At 35.3% G+C, this 20,358-nt stretch overlaps 1 protein-coding gene across 14 annotated transcripts in view; it reads left to right on the plus strand.

Annotated features, from left to right (window-relative positions):
• Positions 1-20,358, plus strand: part of CDC42BPA (CDC42 binding protein kinase alpha) — a 327,214-nt gene that overhangs the window by 182,613 nt on the left and 124,243 nt on the right. For all 14 annotated transcript variants that reach the window (XR_014022435.1, XM_081297456.1, XM_081297457.1 and 11 more), the window contains one exon: positions 7,599-7,732. Coding sequence is in view for 13 of the 14 variants with exons in the window: in XM_081297456.1 (XP_081153582.1) it covers positions 7,599-7,732 (134 nt within the window). In the remaining variant the exon portion in view is untranslated. The remainder of the gene's footprint in view (positions 1-7,598; positions 7,733-20,358) is intronic.

Raw genomic sequence — 20,358 nt, forward strand, 5'->3', positions numbered from 1 at the left:
GGCTGAAGTCCACTCCCCTGCCGGCGACCGATCACCCGCCTGCTGCCTGAGATACTGGGCGGCTGGAGACTGCCCGTCTGCCTCGACGGGGAGCTGAAACCAAACAGAGACAGTCCAGTCACACAGCCCCATTAGGACACCCCAGCAAGGAGCCTAGGGCCCGTCATAGCAGAGTAGTGACGTCACTGGAGCTCGGCCGTCGGAATTCCTTCCCAGCAGAATCCACGTTAGCAGGCACAGTTTAACAACACAAAGAAGAAACAACAGAGTAATACAGAACCAAAACAAATCTATAGAAGAGAGCAGAAACACGGCAATCAAATAGAGCTGGAAAGTAACGTGGACAACATGAGAAAACAAGGGAAAAAAGGAGTACAAACAATACAGGACAACTTAATTCTACAGGAGGACATAGAAACATCAGAAGCAGGGATAGGGAATGAACTCAAGGCCTACCTAACTCGAATGGAAAGGAATATTAGGGAAGACATGAGACAGCAAGTCCAAGCAATAAAAGTATATTTTGAAAACGAATTAAACAAACAAATTCAAATGGCAAAGAACGAGCTCTACCAGGAGATAGACATCTTAAAAAAAATCAAACAATAATCCTAGAATTGCAGGAAAATATAAACCAAATTAAAAACTCAAACGAGAATATTACAAACAGACTTGATCAAGTAGAAGTCAGAACATCAGATAATGAAGAAAAGGTTTATCAACTTAAAAAGAATATAGTCAACACAGAAAAAATGCTTAAATCCCATGAGCAATCTATTCAAGAGATATGGGATGTCATAAAAAATCCAAATTTGAGAGTCATCGGGATAGAAGAAGGCACAGAGAGTCAAACCAAAGGAATGGACAGCATATTAAATGAAATAATTCTAGAAAAATTCCCAGAGATGAAAGATGAAATGGATTGCCAAATCCTGGAAGTCTACAGGACCCCAAACATTCAAAACCATAATAGACCAACTCCAAGGCATATAATTATGAAGATAGCCAACGTACAGAACAAGGAGAGAATATTAAAAGCTACGAGAGAAAAGAGGCAGATTACATTCAGGGGTAAACCAATTAGGTTAACGACTGATTTCTAATCACAGACTTTGAAAGTGAGAAGATCCTGGAACAATGTATTTCAAACGCTGAAAAATAATGGATTCCAACCAAGAATACTGTATCCAGCAAAATTAAGCTTCAGATTTGACAATGAAATTAAAATCTTTCACGATAAACAAAAGCTAAAAGAATTCGCAGCAAGAAAACCAGCACTGCAAAGCATTTGGAGCAAAATAGTACAAGAATAGGAATTGAAAAATAGTGCCCAAAACTAACAGCAGGAGGTGTCTCAATAAAGGGGGAGGAAAATAACCAAAAAGTAAAACCAGCCAAACTAAAATAAATAAATAAAGAAGCATGACTGGAAGTACAAATCATATCTCAATTGTAACCTTAAATTTTAATGGCCTAAACTCACAAGTCAAGAGACATAGGCTAGTAACCTGGATCAAAAAAAAAAAAAACAAATCCAACAATATGCTGCCTTCAAGAGACTCATATGATAGGAAAAGACATACACAGGCTGAAGGTAAAAGGTTGGGAAAAATCATACCACTCACATGGCCCTCGGAAGCAAGCAGGAGTGGCCATACTCATATCGAATAAAATCAACTTTAAACCTAAGTTAATCAAGAAGGATAAAGAAGGACACTATATCCTGTTCAAAGGAACCATCCACCAACAAGACATAACAATTATCAATTTGTATGCACCAAACAATGGAGCTGCAGCGTTCATAAAACAAACTCTCCTCAAGTTCAAGAGTCAAATAGACCACAACATATTAATTATGGGTAACTTCAACACACCGCTCTTGCCATTAGACAGATCCTCTAGACAAAAACTGAGTAAAGAAACTATAGAACTCAACAGCACAATCAATAACCTAGACTTAACCGACATATATAGAATATATCAACCATCATCAAGTGGATACACATTCTTCTCAGCAGCACATGGATCCTACTCAAAGATAGACCATATATTATGCCATAAGGCAACGCTTAGTAAATATAAAGGCGTGGAGATAATACCATGCACCATATCTGATCACAATGGAATGAAATTGGAAATCAATGATAAAAGAAGGAAGGGAAAATCCGACATCACATGGAAATGAACTATATGTTACTGAATGATCAATGGGTTACAGAAGACATAAAGGAAGAGATGAAAAAATTCTTAGAGACAAATGATAATACAGACACAGCATACCGGAATCTATGGGACACAATGAAAGCAGTTTTAAGAGGAAAATTCATTTCTTGGAGTTCTTTCCTCAAAAAAAAGAAAAAACCAACAAATAAATGAACTCACACTACAACTCAAAAACCTAGAAAAGGAAGAGCAAAACAACAGCAAATGTAGTAGAAGACAAGAAATAATTAAAATTAGAGCAGAAATCAACGAAATTGAAACAAAAAAAAACCATTGAAAAAATTGATAAAACTAAAAGTTGGTTCTTTGAAAAAATAAATAAGATAGACAGGCCGTTAGGCATGCTAACGAAGAGAAGAAGAGAGAGAACTCAAATTACTAACATACGGGATGAAAAAGGCAATATCACAACAGACACTTCAGAAATACAGAAGATAATCAGAAAGTATTTTGAGACCCTATATTCAAATAAAATAGAAGATAGTGAAGATATCGATAAATTTCTTAAGGCATATGATCTGCCCAGATTGAGACAGGAAGACACACACAATTTATACAGACCAATAACAAAGGAAGAAATAGAAGAAGCCATCAAAAGACTACCAACCAAGAAAAGCCCTGGACCGGATGGGTATACAGCGGAGTTCTACAAAACCTTCAAAGAAGAATTAATACCAATACTTTTCAAGCTATTTCAAGAAATAGAAACAGAAGGAGCTCTTCCAAATTCATTCTATGAGGCCAACATCACTCTGATCCCAAAACCAGACAAAGACACTTCAAAGAAAGAAAACTACAGACCAATATCTCTAATGAACTTGGATGCAAAAATTCTCAATAAAATTCTGGCGAATCGAATACAAAAACATATCAAAAAACTTGTGCACCATGATCAAGTAGGATTCATCCCTGGGATGCAAGGCTGGTTCAATATACGGAAATCAATAAATGCTATTCACCACATCAACAGACTTAAGGACAAGAACCATATGATCATCTCGATAGATGCAGAAAAAGCATTTGATAAAGTACAGCATCCCTTTATGTTCAAAACACTAGAAAAACTAGGGATAACAGGAACTTACCTCAACATTGTAAAAGCTATATATGCTAAACCTCAGGCTAGCATCATCCTAAACGGAGAAAAACTGAAGGCATTCCCTCCAAAATCTGGAACAAGACAGGGATGCCCTCTATCACCACTTCTATTCACCACTTCTATTCAATTTAGTTCTCGAAGTACTAGCCAGAGCAATTAGACAGACAAAAGAAATTAAAGGCATAAAAATAGGAAAAGAAGAAATTAAATTATCGCTATTTGCGGATGACATGATAATATACCTAACAGACCCAAAAGGGTCTACAAAGAAGCTGCTAGAGTTAATAAATGAATTCAGCAAAGTAGCAGGTTATAAAATCAACACGCATAAATCAAAGGCATTCCTGTATATCAGCAACAAAACCTCTGAAATGGAAATAAGGAAAACCACTCCATTCACAATATCCTCAAAGAAAATAAGATACTTGGGAATCAACCTAACAAAAGAGGTGAAAGATCTATACAATGAAAACTACAGAACCCTAAAGAGAGAGAGAGAAGAAGATCTCAGGAGATGGAAAAATGTACCCTGTTCATGGATAGGCAGAACTAACATAATCAAAATGGCGATATTACCCAACGTTCTCTACAGGTTTAATGTGATGCCAATCAAAATCCCAATGGCATTTCTTCTTGAAATAGATAAAGCAATCATGAAATTCATATGGAAAGACAAAAGACCCAGAATAGCAAAAGCAATTCTAAGCAGGAAGAGTGAATCTGGAGGTATAGCGATACCAGAGTTCAAACTGTACTACAAAGCAATAGTAACAAAAACAGCATGGTACTGGTACCAAAACAGGCAGGTGAATCAATGGTACAGAATAGAGGACACAGAGACTAATCCACAAATTTACAACTATCTTATAGTTGATAAAGGAGCTAAAAGCATGCAGTGGAGGAAGGATAGCATCTTCAACAAATGGTGCTGGGAAAATTGGAAATCCATATGCAACAAAATGAAATTGAATCACTTTCTCTCACCATCCACAAAAGTTAACTCAAAATGGATCAAGGAGCTAGATGTCAAATCAGGGACGGTGCGTCTGATAGAAGAAAAAGTTGGCTCCGATCTACATATAGTGGGGTCAGGCTCCAAATTCCTTATCTGGACACCCATAGCCCAAGAGTTAATAACAAGAATAAACAAATGGGACTTACTTAAACTAAAAAGTTTTTTCTCAGCAAGAGAAACAATAAAAAAGGTAAATAGAGAGCCTACATCATGGGTACAAATTTTTACCCCTCACACCTCAGATAGAGCCCTAATATCCAGAATGTACAAAGAACTCAAAAAATTAAACAATAAGATAACAAATAACCCAATCAACAAATGGGCCAAGGACCTGAACAGACACTTCTCAGAGGAGGACATACAATCAATCAACAAGTACATGAAAAAATGCTCACCATCTCTAGCAGTCAGAGAAATGCAAATCAAAACCACCCTAAGATACCATCTCACTCCAGTAAGATTGGCAGCCATTATGAAGTCAAACAACAATAAGTGTTGGCGGGGATGTGGGGAAAAGGGTACACTTGTACACTGCTGGTGGGACTGCAAAATGGTGAGGCTAATTTGGAAAGCAGTATGGAGATTCCTGGGAAAGCTGGGAATGGATCCTCCATTTGACCCAGCTATCGCCCTTCTCGGACTATTCCCTGAGGACCTTAAAAGAGCGCACTATAGGGATACGGCCACATCAATGATTATAGCGACACAATTCACAATAGCTAGACTGTGGAACCAACCTAGATGCCCTTCAGTAAATGAATGGATAAAAAAAATGTGGCATGTATACACAATCGAGTATTATGCAGCACTAAGAAATGACAAAATCATAGAATTTTCAGGGAAATGGATGGCATTAGAGCAGATTATGCTAAGTGAAGCTAACCAAGCCCTAAAAAACAAATGCCAAATGTCTTCTTTGATATAAAGAGCGCAACTAAGAACAGAACAGGAAGGAAGAGCATGAGGAAAAGACTAATAGTAAACAAAGACGAATGGGGGGAGAGAAAGGGAGAGCGAAGGGAAAGCATATGGAAATGGTAGGAGACCTTCAATGATACACAAAATTATAAGAGGTTATGAGGGGCAAGGGGGAGGGGGGGGAAAGGGGAGAGAATTGAACAACAGCAGAGGAGGTAGAGAGGGAAGAGGGGAGGGGAGGGGAGGGGAGGGGAGAGGGGATAGTAGGTGATAGGAAAGGTAGCAGAATACAACAGTCACTAATATGCCATTATGTAATAATGTGAGTATGTAACAGTTGTGATTCTGCAATCTGTATTTGGGGTAAAAATGGGAGTTCAAAACCCAATTGAGTCTAATGTATGAAAGATGATATATCATGAGCTCTGTAATGTTTTGAACAATCAATAAAAAAAAAAATAAATAAATAAATAAAAGAAGTGATTACTAAATGTACCATTAGGATGATTTCTTTGATCCATAAAATTTAATTATAATGTACCAGGAAATGACAGAAATCAGTAGTTTCACTTACTAAATTTTGACTGTCATTACCATAAACATTAACCTAAATTAATATCTACATTGAAATTATTGAAATACTAGGTATAAAATAACAGAAAAATATTCTTTAAACATGTTTGAAGGAAATTAGAATAGAAAATTCCTATATGAAATGCTGAAATTTGAGAAAATATTAGAAACTAAACTTCTGATGTTCATATAAAACATTCATTAAAAACTATTATTAAGATAGAATAAAAATTTCTTAAATTTTTTTGTGTATATTTTTAAAAGTTGTCAACTATGCTATTCATAAATATATATAAACTTTCAGAGTTTTAAAACAAAATTTTAAAATAAAGCTATGCATTTAGGACACTGACCATCATTAAATTATTTTGTTTATGGAAGGTGGAACCATTTAGTGCTTGAAACATTAATGTATTTTAGTGATATTTTTAGAGTACAGACATGTCTATACAAATGAAATGCTCTTCTCAGTAGAACTAACACAATATTAACACTTTTTCATTTATTGAAAGGATGATATCAATATACAATACTTTGTGCATTTGTTCCACTTTAATGTACAAATGAATCACCTGAACATCGTATATAAATTCTGATTCTTTGGGTCTGAGTGGACTCTGAGTATCTGTATATCTAAGTTCTCGGAGAAGGTTAATGCCATTTGTCTGGGGTTGACATTTAGAATAATAATGTTGTAAAGAATAGCAAATGTCCAAAACAGAATTAACAATGAATGTGTTTAGTATTCTGTTTTCACAAACTTTAGTTCTTTTATTTACTAGTTCACTTTTGATACCAGGATCATTTCCTAAGAGTTTTTAGGATTTTATTTAAGCATATATGAAAACTAACAATTTTGTTTAGTAACAACCCTTCGGACCCAATCATGTGAAACATTATTTAGTAACATTTATTTCCAAGTTGGAGAAGTCAGTGCAGAGTTTACTGGGCTCTGGCCTTCATTCTGGAACTCATTTAATAATATGACCTTAGACAAGTTATTCAACTCCCTAAGTTATTTCATCTGAAAAAAATGGAAGAACTGATTTAGATCAGAGGTTTTCAGATATTTACTCTAAAAATCAGAGTTTATTCTGTAATTAGCCACTGGTGAAACTTGACTAAGTGATCTGGAACCAAACTATTAGAAGCAAAACAACTTAAAGAAATTAGGCGGGCTGGAGATGTGGCTCAAGTGGTAGCGCGCTCGCCTGGCATGCGTGCAGCCCGGTTCCATCCTCAGCACCACATACAAACAAAGATGTTGTGTGCGCCGAATACTAAAAAATAAATATTAAAAAAATTCTCTCTCTCTCTCTAAAAAAAAAAAGGAAAAAAAGAAATTAGGCATCGCTTACCCAAGGTAGAGACAAACTTGTTTTTTCTCCTTGGTTGGGTGATTTTGTTGTTTTCTTAGTTTTAAGTTTTCAGTTGGTCTGAAGGTGCTTTCTTTGGAAGCGTGGTCTTTTTTTTCCCCTAATATATACACATTAGTGTTTCAAGCACTAATATAATATATACATATATTATAATAATATATATGAGGCATTTCTGTACATAAACTTTACAAATCTTTACATTAAGCATATGTCATTCACTATCTTTACGGTGAATTAATATTCATTTAACTTGTCTTGAGTCATACTGGTATGTGGTGTTAGTAGATTTAATACCAAATTCAAATACTTCTTTTTTTTCTTTTTGATTTGTTTCAAACTGTGGTTCAACCATTTGCTTTAATGGTAAAAGAAGCATTGTCTTGTTTTTTAGAGTCAAGTCATTTGGAGCAGCAACTTGAAGAAGCTAATTCTGTGAGGCGAGAATTAGATGATGCTTTTAGACAAATCAAGGCTTATGAAAAACAAATCAAAACTTTACAACAAGAAAGGGAAGAGCTAAATAAGGTAAAAATATATGAATAAATTGTTAAATAAAGCCTTTTCTGTGTTCTTCATTTTCTGTGATCATAATACTGAAAGCATTTGTAATGAATACTAACAATATATAGTCTGTTTTAATCTTTTAAAAGTTGATCTAAAAATTTAAGAATTGTTTTGATGTATATCATTTGATTATTATCTTGTAATGAAGAAATTGAATGTTCTTAAGGCTTTTAAGGAAAGAATATTTAGTTTATTTGGAAAGTTAATTAAAAGACTTGATTAAAAGTGAATGTTGTTGAAAAAGAAACATTTTGAAGAAATATAGTAGTAGAATGTATTTAGTATCTATGGGAAAATTTAAAATGCAGGAACATTTTCGTTACTTATTGCTGATAGGAACATTTTTAAAAGATTATAATTAAAATCACTGATTTAGTTATTTTTACAAAATGTCAGTTTTCTTTCAAAGCAGTATGGATAAACAAACTAAAGTCATTTTCTTAAGAACTTTGTGTAGAATTTAAAACAGTATTGGAAGCATCAACAAAATTTACTGATAGCTAAGACTCTGCAACACAGTCATATAAAGTAATAATATTCAAGCAATAGAGAAAATACCTGAACCACATAATGTTAGGTATTATGGCTTTCATTAACAAATGAAAAAAATGTTGGGATTAGCACTTTATAATGCAAACAAATGATCAGTAATTTAAGGAATGATATGAATTACATTCAATGATGTAATATATTATGCACTGATTAATATATAATGAAATCCTTCTGGGGAAAATTTATAAATCTTCCTACCAATAAAGATCTAGAAGAAATTAAAAATAACAACCTTTAAATAAAAACTGTATAATAACAAATTGACTGTTGATACAGTTAATCCCAAAGAACTAATAGACAAAATTGTTAAAGATTAAATTTAATTAGATAAGAACATTTTTTTTTGCATTTCCTGCAATTTCAAGCAATGGTTAGTATTGCTCTATCTAAATTTATGGCCATTTTAATAATATTTGGCATTTATAGTAGATAAATATTTTATTTGCTTTAATGATAGATAATATTTTAATAATAGTGTTTTCTGATATGAGTGGTTTAACGCTAGGTTGTTTTATTGGTAGGATTTCTCAGTCAAATTTAGCTAACATAATAAAGATGAAAATATGATATCTAGATTTTATAGCAGTAGGCATTTTTCCAGTTCTAAATAGGGTCTTTTTTTTTTTTTTTTTTTTTTTTGGTAGTGCTAGGGATTGAACCCAGTGCTAGGCAAGCACTCTACCAACTGAGCTATACCCCCAACCCTCCTTAAATAGGTGTTAATACTAAAAATCTTTTTAGAATATTTTGAGAAAAGAAAAATGCCTAAAAGAAACAGATTATACGCATGAAGAATTTTAAGAGATTTGCTTAATAGCGTACAGACGGTAAAAAAGGAATTCATTTTCTCCTCATCCTTTGCTAACATTTGTTATCTTTTGTCTTTTTTTAATAATAGCCATTCTAGGAGTTGTAAGTGGTAACTTATGTGATTTTGATTTTCATTTCTGTGGTGATTAGTAATGTTGAATATCTTTTTACTTACCCGTTGACTCTTTGCATGTCTTCCTTAGAGCAATGTCCATTCAGATCCTTTGCCATTTTCTAATAGGGCTAGCAAATATTCTATTTTTATAATGCCAAATTGTTTTCCAGTATACCAGATTAAATTCTTCCCAGTAGTGTATAGGAGTTTCTATGTTCAACATTATTTTGTACTTCCAGATTTATTACTTTTAACTAAACTAGTCTAAATTGAGGTTTCAGGTCTAAAATAATTTTTATTGTGATTTTGATTTGCATTTCTCTAATTACTAAAGTGTTCAGGTGTATTTACACATGTCTACTCATCATTTATATTTCTTTTTTTCCCAAAGTGGCTTTTAATATTCCTTTTACATATTTCTGTCCAGTTATTTTCTTTTTCATATTGGTTTGTAAAAATTCTTAAAAATTTCTGGACATGTTAACCTTTTGTCAGTTATATATTTTTAAGATACCTACCCGTGGCTTGTTTATTTACTTTCTTTTACTTTTGATTAACTGAAGCTCTTAGGTTTAATGTAGTCAGGCTTGTCAGTACTTCTGTGTTAGTACATTTGTTGGATTGTACAGTATTATGAAATCTGAGGTTAAAAAAAATCACTAAATTTTTATCTTTTAATTTTTAAGTTTGATCGTTCTTATTTATGTCTTTAAAACCATTGGAAATTCAGTTTTTTTGTATCATGTGAGATAAGGGTCCAACTTTTCTTTTTTCCATAGGACTCACCCATTGATCATTTGCTAAAAAGGCCTTCCTTTTACAGTATTGTGGGATGTCACCTCTCTTATATATATGAGATTTTCATATTTGTATAAGTCTGCAACTCTATTCCTTGAAAACTGTGATGGAATTGTGATTAAAATTACATCAAATCTATAGATCAACATCAGGATAATTAACATAATACTGTGAAGTTTTGTTTTAATTATTAATATTCTGAGTGCACACACAAAAGTGAAGAGCAGAGCAGATTGTTAACAATTACATACAGCAGATATTAACCACATGGCTTCCTTGTATGCCGGTTTTTATCTATAGGGCAATGCCCTGAGAGCTGGCTGGATGAAACCCTTCACATGAGAAATCTGTATTGTGAAGGAGGAACCTCAAAAACATTTACCAGGTGTTAATAGAGAAAAGAGGTAGCTATTTGCTTCTTAATCCTATTCCCCCCTTCGAGAGAGTCTTCTAGGAAGTGTAAAGTGAAATTTTGGGTTGTTTCTCTAAGCCTTTGGAAAATAAATTAATTACTCCAAAGAAAAGATAAGCTGGAGGTTCCAGCATCACAAAGAAAAAGTATCCATTGTCTAGGTTGTCTTCCACTTCACCTTGAAATGCTAACACATTTCCTGCAGAAGGTAAATCTCTGGAGTTTTCTCACTATTGAAATTAGTCATAAATTACTTTCTATACTTGCATTTCGTCTAGGTCCCAAGTTTCAATAAAATTTGTTCAGAGGGCTAATAATGCAATAACAAAAATAGTTTTTCTGCAGTTCCAGTCTTGTATACTTCAAGTCATTTAAAATGTTCTTTCATAAAATTCATACAGGTAGTGTTTTCTTTTCTTAAATTTATTGTTCTATTTTTCACATTTTAAAAGAGATCTTTAAAATTTATGTTTTCTCTATTGATTTTGTTCTAAATAATATCATTCAACTCTTGATGATAATGGGATATAAAAATAGGCTCCTTGAAATTTCCTGGAAATATGGACAATTTTTTTTTTCTCCTTTTGGATGTTTATAATTTCTTTCATCGTCTTATTATATTAGCCAGGACTTAATGTTGAGTAAAAGTGCTGATAGCAGGTATCCTTACTTTTTTTTTTTTCTCCTTTAGTAGTAGAGATTGAACTCAATACCTCACTCACTGAGCTGTATCCTCATCCCTTTTCCATTTTATTTTTGGGGTTGAGACTTTCTACATTGCCCATAATGGCCTTGAACTTGTGATCTTCCTGCCTCAGCCCAAGTAGCTGGTATTACAGGTGTGTACCACAACACCTGGCCCTAAAGGAGAGTACTTTTTTGTGGGGTTGTTCTGGGGGATCAAAATTAGAGCCTCACTCATGCTAGCCAAATATCAGTAAGCCAAATTCCCAGCACAGCAGGCATCCTTATCTTGTTCCTAATTTTTTAAAATTTGTTTTAATTAGTTACACATGACAGTACAATGATCTTGACATATCATACATTTGAATCAGATGGGGTATAATTCCTCATTTTTCTGAGTGTACAGGTTGCAGAATTACATTGGTCATGCAGTCACACGTATATACCCATGTCTTTGATATTTTATTACTAATAATGCTTGCTCTTAAGATTTTAGAAAGTATTTTCTAAGAGGTAAGGAAATTGCTTTCTATTCCTATTTTGATGATTTTTAAAATTAAGAATAGGTATTTGCTTGGCCTGGTGGCACACACCTATAATTCTAGCAACTTGAGAGTTTGAGGCAGGAGAATCACAAGTTTGAGGCCAATCTCAAGCAACCTTTCAAGATCCCTGCCTCAAGACAAAAACATAAAAACAAAAAAAATGGACTGGGCCAAACATGATGGCATACATATGTAATCCCAGCTGCTGGGAAGATTAAAGCAGGTATTTCGCAAATTTGAAGTCTGCCTGGCAACTTAGCAAGACCCTGTCCCAAAATAAAAAAGGGATGTGGTTAAATGGTTAAGTGCCCCCAGGTTAATCCCTGGTACAAAAACAAAAACAATGAACTGGGGGTATATGGAGCTCAGTGATAAGATGCCCCTGAGTTCAAACCTAGTACCCTCTCCCAATGGAGTGGGCATTGAATTTATTAAATATGCATTCTGTACTCTTAAATCTGTACTCTTATTGATAATTATTATATTCTTTTAATGATCTGTGCAGTTAATTAGATTTACAGATCATTTTTTATTATTAAACCACTGTTACAATTTTAAAATTAAGCCTAAATTGCACATTATTTTCTATATAATAATGATATATGATAGTATAGGTAAAATCTGTACAGCAAATTATCTCCTCTAATAGCACTCAGATTCTAAGTGCTTTACCTTGTTATGCTCGAATTTGGGACCCCCAAAGACCACCAGAGACCCAAGATGGATGTAAGCAGCAAAGAGGTGTTTACTGTGAGCTAGCTCAGTCCTCCGCACGCACACACAGCAACTGGCGACACTGAGAGGCCCTGAGCCCAGGGTTTGCAGCATTTTTATACATTTTTTGGAGAGGGCAGGGACTTCACATACATCATAGCCTCTTCTAGCAAATCATCACACACCGCGGGAAAATCAAATAACAACTCTAAAACATGATTAGCACATTCACTGGCGAGAACAAGTTGGGTAGGGGGTGATTGGTCAGTACAAAAGGGGTATTCGTTTGAACTGATTGTTTTAAACCAAGAGGGGTGTACGAGCTGAACTACATGGTTTCCCAACTTGTTATCAACTACCATAAACTACTGGGAGGGTCATCTGGCATCCCAGGTATTTCCCTGTCTCATGCTGATTGGTGGCTGCTAGGGGCTTGCTATGGATCTCCACCTAGCCTGACTGAGTCAGGGACACCTGGCGCAGCAGATCTCTCCTGTTATTTGTAGATAAACAACTTAGCAGGGTGGGAATGTGCTTAGGAGTGCTCTGTGGATTTTTCCAAGGACAAAGGCCATGTCCCTTCCTTGGACAGGCTTTGCTCTGAGATAAGAGGCTGGTTTTTCAACCTATGTTAAATTGTTTAATCTTCATCACAATCCCATAAAATAGGTATTTTTGAAAATTATTCTTATTTTACTAGTGAAACTGAATATTGAGAGAATAAGTTGCTCAAGGTTATTAGAGATGGAAAGTGATGGAAGTAGAATTTCAATACATGGAGTGTAGCTCCAGAATTTGTGTATATTAACATATATCACTGGAACTGATTTCCTCGTTTTTAAAGGACTTTTACCTTTGTTTCCATTAATGAGACTGGCTCATAAGATTTCTGTTACCTTTCTTATTTTTTTGGTCAAGATTACATGTCTAGTAGAATCAGTTGGGTGACATTGCCTCTTTTTTTTTTCCTCTTGAAAAGATTGTATAGACGAACTCTCCATTAGAGTAACTACCTATAAAGTCATCTGCAGCTGCTGGTTCTTCTCCACCGTTGGGATGGGGAATTTTATTGATTGTTGATTCAGTTACTTTAATTGTTGTAGGGCTTTTAGGGCTTTAATTGTTATAGGGATAATTGTGAAAATAATACTGAGAAATTGTATTTTCTAGGATTTTTTCATTTTATAAGTTAAGAAATTTATTGGCATTGAGTTCTTAATGGTATTTTTCTATTATCTTTTTTGACTTCTTTTAGATTTTTTGTTGTAGCTTCTTTTTCTTTCCTAATACTATTTAGTTGTATCTGTATGCTAGTTTCCTTGATTGGTCTTACCACATATGCCTTTGTTGTGGCTTTGTTGATCCTCATTGGCTGGCTTTTGGCTTTATTTATTTATTTATTTACAGAATTTTTTTTTTTTTTTTTTTTTTAGTTGTAGATGGACACAATACCTTTATTTTGTTTATTTATTTTTTTATGTGGTGCTGAGGATTGAACCCAGTGCTTCATACTTGTTAGGCGAGTGCTCTACCACTAAGCCACAGCCCCAGCCCCAGCCCTGGCTTCTGGCTTTATTGATTCTCATTGTTCTGTCATTTTTATTTCATTGCTTTATGTTCTTTATTATCTTCTTCCTCATATTGGGGGAAGGGTGTTGTTCTAACTTCTTAAGTAGAATCTCATTGAATTTCAACTTGTGTTTCCTTTCTAAGTATTTCAGGGTATGGGTTCCCTCTATAGTTCTACTGTATCACCAACTTTTAGTATATAATAATCATTTTTTTGTTTATATTTTTAATTTTTCTTACTTGTTTAAATATATTTATGATTTTTCATTGACCAATGAGATATATGTGTGTATTTTAAATTTTCACTATAAAATTTTTTCAGTATATAGAATTAATATCTTTTTATTAGAATTTAATTGTGATGTTGTTAAAGAACTTAAATTTTTATGATATTTGTTCTTTGAAATCAACTCAGATTTGCTTCATGGCTTAAGAGTGCTCTATTTTAAAAATATTCACTGTGTGTTCTTGAAAAGACCCTGTGTTTCCAATACAGGATATAAACAAGCTCTTATATATGTGAAGAAGCTAATTACTAGAACTGAGTCATCTTTATATTCACTGTTTTTTTTCCTGCTTTGTTTCTGTATTAATGATTAAGAAATTGATATCTCTCATCATGGTGATATAGTTTTCAATTTTTCTCCTAAGTTCTAGTAATTATTTTTACTGTATTTTGAGACTACCTTATAGAGCACATTAAAAGTCCTGAATGTTTTTTATTCCTAGTGTATTGAATTTTATGATTGCTTTATATTTCCTATCCCCAATAGTCCTTTTTCTACTGAAGTCTAGATTTCATTTCTTTTTTTTTTTTTTAAGAAGCAAAGAGGTGTTTATCGCGAGCTAGCTTGGTCCTCCACGCACACACAGCAACTGGTGACGCTGAGAGGTTCCGAGCCCAGGGTTTGCAGCATTTTTATACACTCTTTGGGGAAGGCAGGGAATTCACATACATCATAGCATCTCTTAGCAAATCATCACACAATGCGGGAAAATCATAAAACAACTCTAAAACATTATTAGCACATTCACTCCGCGAACAAGTTGGGTAAAGGTGATTAGCTAGTACAAGAGGGGGATTCGTTTGAACAGATTGGTTTAAGCCATGAGGGGTGTACTTGCTGAACTACATGGTTTCCCAACATGTTATCAACAACCATAAACTACTGGGAGGGTCATCTGGCATCCCAGGTATCTTTACTGTCTCATGCTGATTGGTGGCTGCTAGGGGGTTGCTTTGGGTCCTCACCTAGCCTGACTGAGTCACCACAGATCTTTCCTGTTATTTGTAGATAAACAACTCAGCAGGGTGGGTATGTGCCTAGCAGTGCTCTGTGGGTCTTTCCAAGGACATGGGTCACACCCCTTTCCTTAGACAGGCTTTGCTCTGAGGTAGAGGCTGTTTTTTCATTCCCCCCTTTGTCTAGAAACTTGGGAACCAATCATGATTCCCTCAGTTGGGGGCCTATTTGGGCAGGCTCTACATCTTGGTAAATAGTAACCCTCAGGGAACAGTCTTCAACTTCCCAGACTCACTCAAAATTGGCCTCCTAGATCTAACCTGATTCGATTTATCTATCTATACTGTATATCTATTTCTGGCTTCATTCCCCCCTCTAATTTTAGGAACTCCTTATTGCTGTAAGGAGAAGGGGTGACAGGCTTGTTCTGGCTGCTTCAGAGCTGAAAAGGGGCATCCAACGTGAGGGGGCTCGCTGACATGGGGGACGACGTGGGGGACATGAGTTCCCTTTTAGAAGTCAGTTCCATTTGAAGTCTGGTTGGGGAAACAGGTTGTCATCTGGGGATGGGTGCTTCTATGAGAGAAACAAAAACCACGAGTACTGAATAAATGTTGCAGCAGCTGGAACATATCGCTGTATAATAGAAGTTTCCTCACAGGCTTTAACATCCCCAGTTATCAGGAATGTAAACATAACATTTAACTTTTAGTGTTACAAATGTCCTTCCCCCATAAGATACAGTTTAATAATTTAATGTCATCTGATCTTGTAAAATCCTTTTACTAGTATGACCTCTGTGTCTAATAGAGAAACCTTTAGTTCTGTTACTTAGGGCTGCATAATCATATAGCACACACCAAGCCTACCTGTGTAGGTTAGGAATATTTGTAGGCCTTAAACTAAAAACTACTCTGGCAGTTCCTTTTGATAGTTTCTTTTGATAGTTATCAGGCATTCCTGCCTAAGAATCTCTTTTGTAGCCTCTAGTCTTACTTATTCTTGGGGACTAACACAAGGTATATACCTTAAGTTACATTTAACTATTATTATTATTATTATTATTACTTAAAATGCCCAGGAATAACTGTGCTTTGGTTTTAACTGTCTTTGCGAAGTGTTTAAGATGAAGCAGTCAAACTGACTTTTGTTTCTATCTATTGTTAACAGTCAGCTTAGTTTCCATGGGAGTCCTGGGGAAACTTTACAGCAGCTTCTGTGTTCTCATAGTGCCATTTGCGCTAGGATGGGTCCAGGTCTTGCTTGACCATGTGGCTTCCCTTGGAAGCATCAGGGATGTCTCCCTTCTCCGATAACCCTCCTCTTCATAGCAAAATCATTGGTTGGCTTTCTGTTCTCCAGTGGTCTCATTAATCTCCCGGATCAGGAGGTTATGTGGCCCAGAGTTGCAAAGCTCTTTAAAGAAATCCCCTGCTTGCTGGATTCAGACTGACTCAGAGGGCAAGAGCCAAATATTGGTTTTCTTGGCATTTTAATTTAACTTTAATTTTAAAACTTAATCTTAAACATCTAGCAAATAAATTTCAGCAGCCTTATATTAAGAGTACTGGGCTTTAATGTCTATCTCTTTATCCTGTAGGTGATAACTCACTATCTTAAATTAACCCAGGTTGTGTGTTCTTAAAGCAGTACCTCGGCAAAACATTAACAGGCAATCTTTAGACCATTTATAAGAAAACTACAGAACAAAATTAACAAGAGTAAAAACATATTTAGTTCATCTAATAGCTACCTTGAACTTTGCAGAGTTATACATTATACCCCCTGTTTGAGATCCTAGTACTCTTGACAAAAACTAACTTTTGGTCACAATTTTAAATGTACTGAAATCTGGCCTACTTCTTTTGTAGTCATTCTCACATGTACTAAGATGGGACACAGAGCCTTACCTCAGGTAAGGCGGGGCTCTTCATAATTAAGTAAAGTGCTCTAGTTCTGAAGCTGATCTTTGCTTTTTAAACATCATTTTACAAAGCTTACATAAATTGTTGCTCAAGTTCACATAAATATCAGCTAACACAATATGATATCACATCTAAAACATCAATTAAAGGCTAAAAGCTTTTAACCTTTTGTAGAAAAGTAGCAAAGTACTTTTGTGTTTTACAATATTAACCTTTACACAGATTAGGCTCTCATTAACTTAAAAATATACTTAAATTGTACCTCAGTGTAAAAAGTAACATAATACTTTGCACATCCTATTGATAACAGGTCCAGTTTTAGAACATCAAATGATATAAATAAATCTCCAATGTGTTTTTCATTTAAGCCTAAAATTACCATACAACTTTAGAACACCAGCTTGATATAATGCTCTTTTAAAGCTTCTACCTTACAGACTTGTATACCTGGAAGATACGAACACATTTAATAGCACAACACATTAATGTTTTTATATTAACCAAGTTTAGCTCTTAAAGAAATAACATATTACAATATTGCAAAATAACAGTTGTTGTTTAACCATAGTTATAAAATTTTTAATTTCTTTAAGATTACTTCTCAAAAAACTTACATATATAATCAACTTACACAGACCTTTATCATTTACTTAAACCTATATAGCCAACGTACACAGACCTGCTTTATCACTTACTTAAACCCTCTTATTAATTACATAGACTCTCTTATCCAGAAACACATTTTTCTTCTATTAAATCCATACCTAGAACCTTCTAATTTCTTTTTTCCATCTGTTAACCTCCTTTTCTGTTTACATTTTGAAACAAACTTTGTAAATTTCTGAATTTAGGCAGATTATTTCAGACATCAACATTTTATTAGTTTTTTTTGATCACCTAGGAAAAACTTATAAGCTTAATTTTAAAGACATATTTACTTTCATCTGTTTACCCAATTTAAATTGAACCGTTTAAATCACGTGAATCAAAGATATTTGGATCCATTTTTAAAAAATTTTCATGAACGCTCTATATATCTGCCAATTTTCATAAAGATATTATTTTCACCTGTTGACAACACATAATACAAGTGTGCACACATAACACCACAGTAAAGGCCTTGTAGCTTTTCGAAGGTGAAATCTCCATTGCAGTGTTTAAAAATTCCACAGTTGATATCAACACATTATTGTCCATGTCTTAAAGGGCCAGAAACAGATACCAAAAAAAAAAAAAAAAAAGACACAGGACAGATAGACAGAAGGGAGCTCCACACTATGGCTGACAGACAGGAACTTTTAAAACCAGATAAGAGAGGAATCTCCAAGTTTCTAACTCCCATTTAATTATGACTCCTACACCAGTGGCACTGTAGATGTCTGCACGAGTAGACCAGATGTTCTCACAGAGGGGCAACCAGAAGTGTAAAATCAAGGGTCTCAGTGTGGTGATTTTACTGCATTCAGTCACCCCTTCTTTTTAATAGACATGGAGCAATCCTTGCAGTCCAGGGAAGGAAGGAGGGAGTTTCCTGAAGCAAAAGGGGCTTCAGCAGCTGCTGGGAGTCCCTGAGTCCCTCCTTTTACTTAAAGGATTAGCTCCTTTGGTTAGGTCCAATCCCATACACGCTGGCATATCTCCTAACTTTCCAGTAGTCAGTTCTCAAAAGTTAATCCTCTGTTTGCTAGGCTTCCCTAAGAATGCAGAACAGGGGCTCTTCTAGAGTCCCCTCTGGGGTGCTAAAATTTGTGACTGAAAGTTCAGTTCCTGTCCTCAAAGCCAATTAATGCCAATTTAATAATGAGGACAGGGTTTTGAGAAAAAGAAAAAGGGAGATATCAAAGTTCTTAGATCCCCAGCAGGCATTTCCCACTGCAGTAGGGTGCACTCAAGCCAACTACGGAAGAAAAGAAAACATTGCTTCCCTAATCCCATTTAACAAAGGGGAGTAAAGTTTATCAAAGTTCATTAAAACACAGCTAAAAGGGGTGTAAAAGGTGAGAACAGAAAAGCTGGTGGTTCTATTGACTTTTGGTCCCTTACAGTGAAGCAGGAGAAGCATACCAGGGACATTTTCAGGCTAAAATTTAGCTAAAGTTACCTCCACACATCTAAGGCAGATTGGAACTTGGGACACTGCATCTGTCTAAAGTAAAACAATGCCATCACACTGAACAGAGTCACAGACAAAAAGACACACAAAGACACAGATTCCCTTTTCAGATTGTCGACAAAAACAGAAGTTGGGTGCTGGCCCCAAGCCAACTGGGGCCTTCCCCTCAGACAGATAGATTGGGGGAGTATCCCCCTCAGATTGGGTCTGACAACCCTAGATTGGGAGGTTAGTTCCCTTGCCAGGATGTTGGAGTGAAGGCGGACAGGACAATAGAAACAAACACACTTAACACAAAATTTGCAGCGCGGCCACAGAATTCACAGCGCGTTGTGGATTGCTACCCAGAAACTAAAAGCAGAGGCGGACGGAGGATCCATCAGCTACAAAATACTTTACTAAATACTTTACAAAATACTTTATTAAGGGCAATCCACTCAGAACCCAGAAGGGGCTGGGGACGTCTCCCACAAACCCCGTCTGCTGCTCTTCGTGCGTCCACCTGGACCTTTTGCCGACCACAAAATAAAGAACCAGAACCTGCAGGCAACCAGAGTACAGAAAATTACAGATCGGCAATGCCTTTACTTACCAGCTGGGTTTTCATCACCTCTCGGTCAGGGTGACTGGTAGGCTTATAAGGGGAATCCCGGATGAGCCCTCATATGTTATACTCGAATTCAGGACCCCCAAAAGACCATCAGAGACCAAGATCGACGTAAGCAGCAAAGAGGTGTTATTGCAAGCTAGCTCAGTCCTCCGCACGCACACAGCAACTGGTGATGCTGAGAGGCAGATTTCATTTCTTAATCTGTTATAGCAAACTGCCTTTAACTGGTGAGCTTAGCTATTTATTTATTTATTTATTTATTTATTTATTTACTTATTTATTTACTTAGTGGTGCCTGGAGCCTTGTGTGTGCTAGATAGCACTCTACCACTTAGCCACATCCCCAGCACCATTTTATATTTATTTTGATTATTGATGTACATAGGCATGTTTCTACCACTTTTATTTTTTCCTTTCTGTTTGTCATGCTTTTTTATGTTTCTTTTTTTTGTCTTTTTTCCCTTTTTAAAAAATGTTTAAGTACATATAATGTTCA

This window comes from Spermophilus citellus, assembly GCF_964194105.1.
Source record: "Spermophilus citellus genome assembly, chromosome: 6".
Lineage (NCBI taxonomy): Eukaryota > Metazoa > Chordata > Mammalia > Rodentia > Sciuridae > Spermophilus > Spermophilus citellus.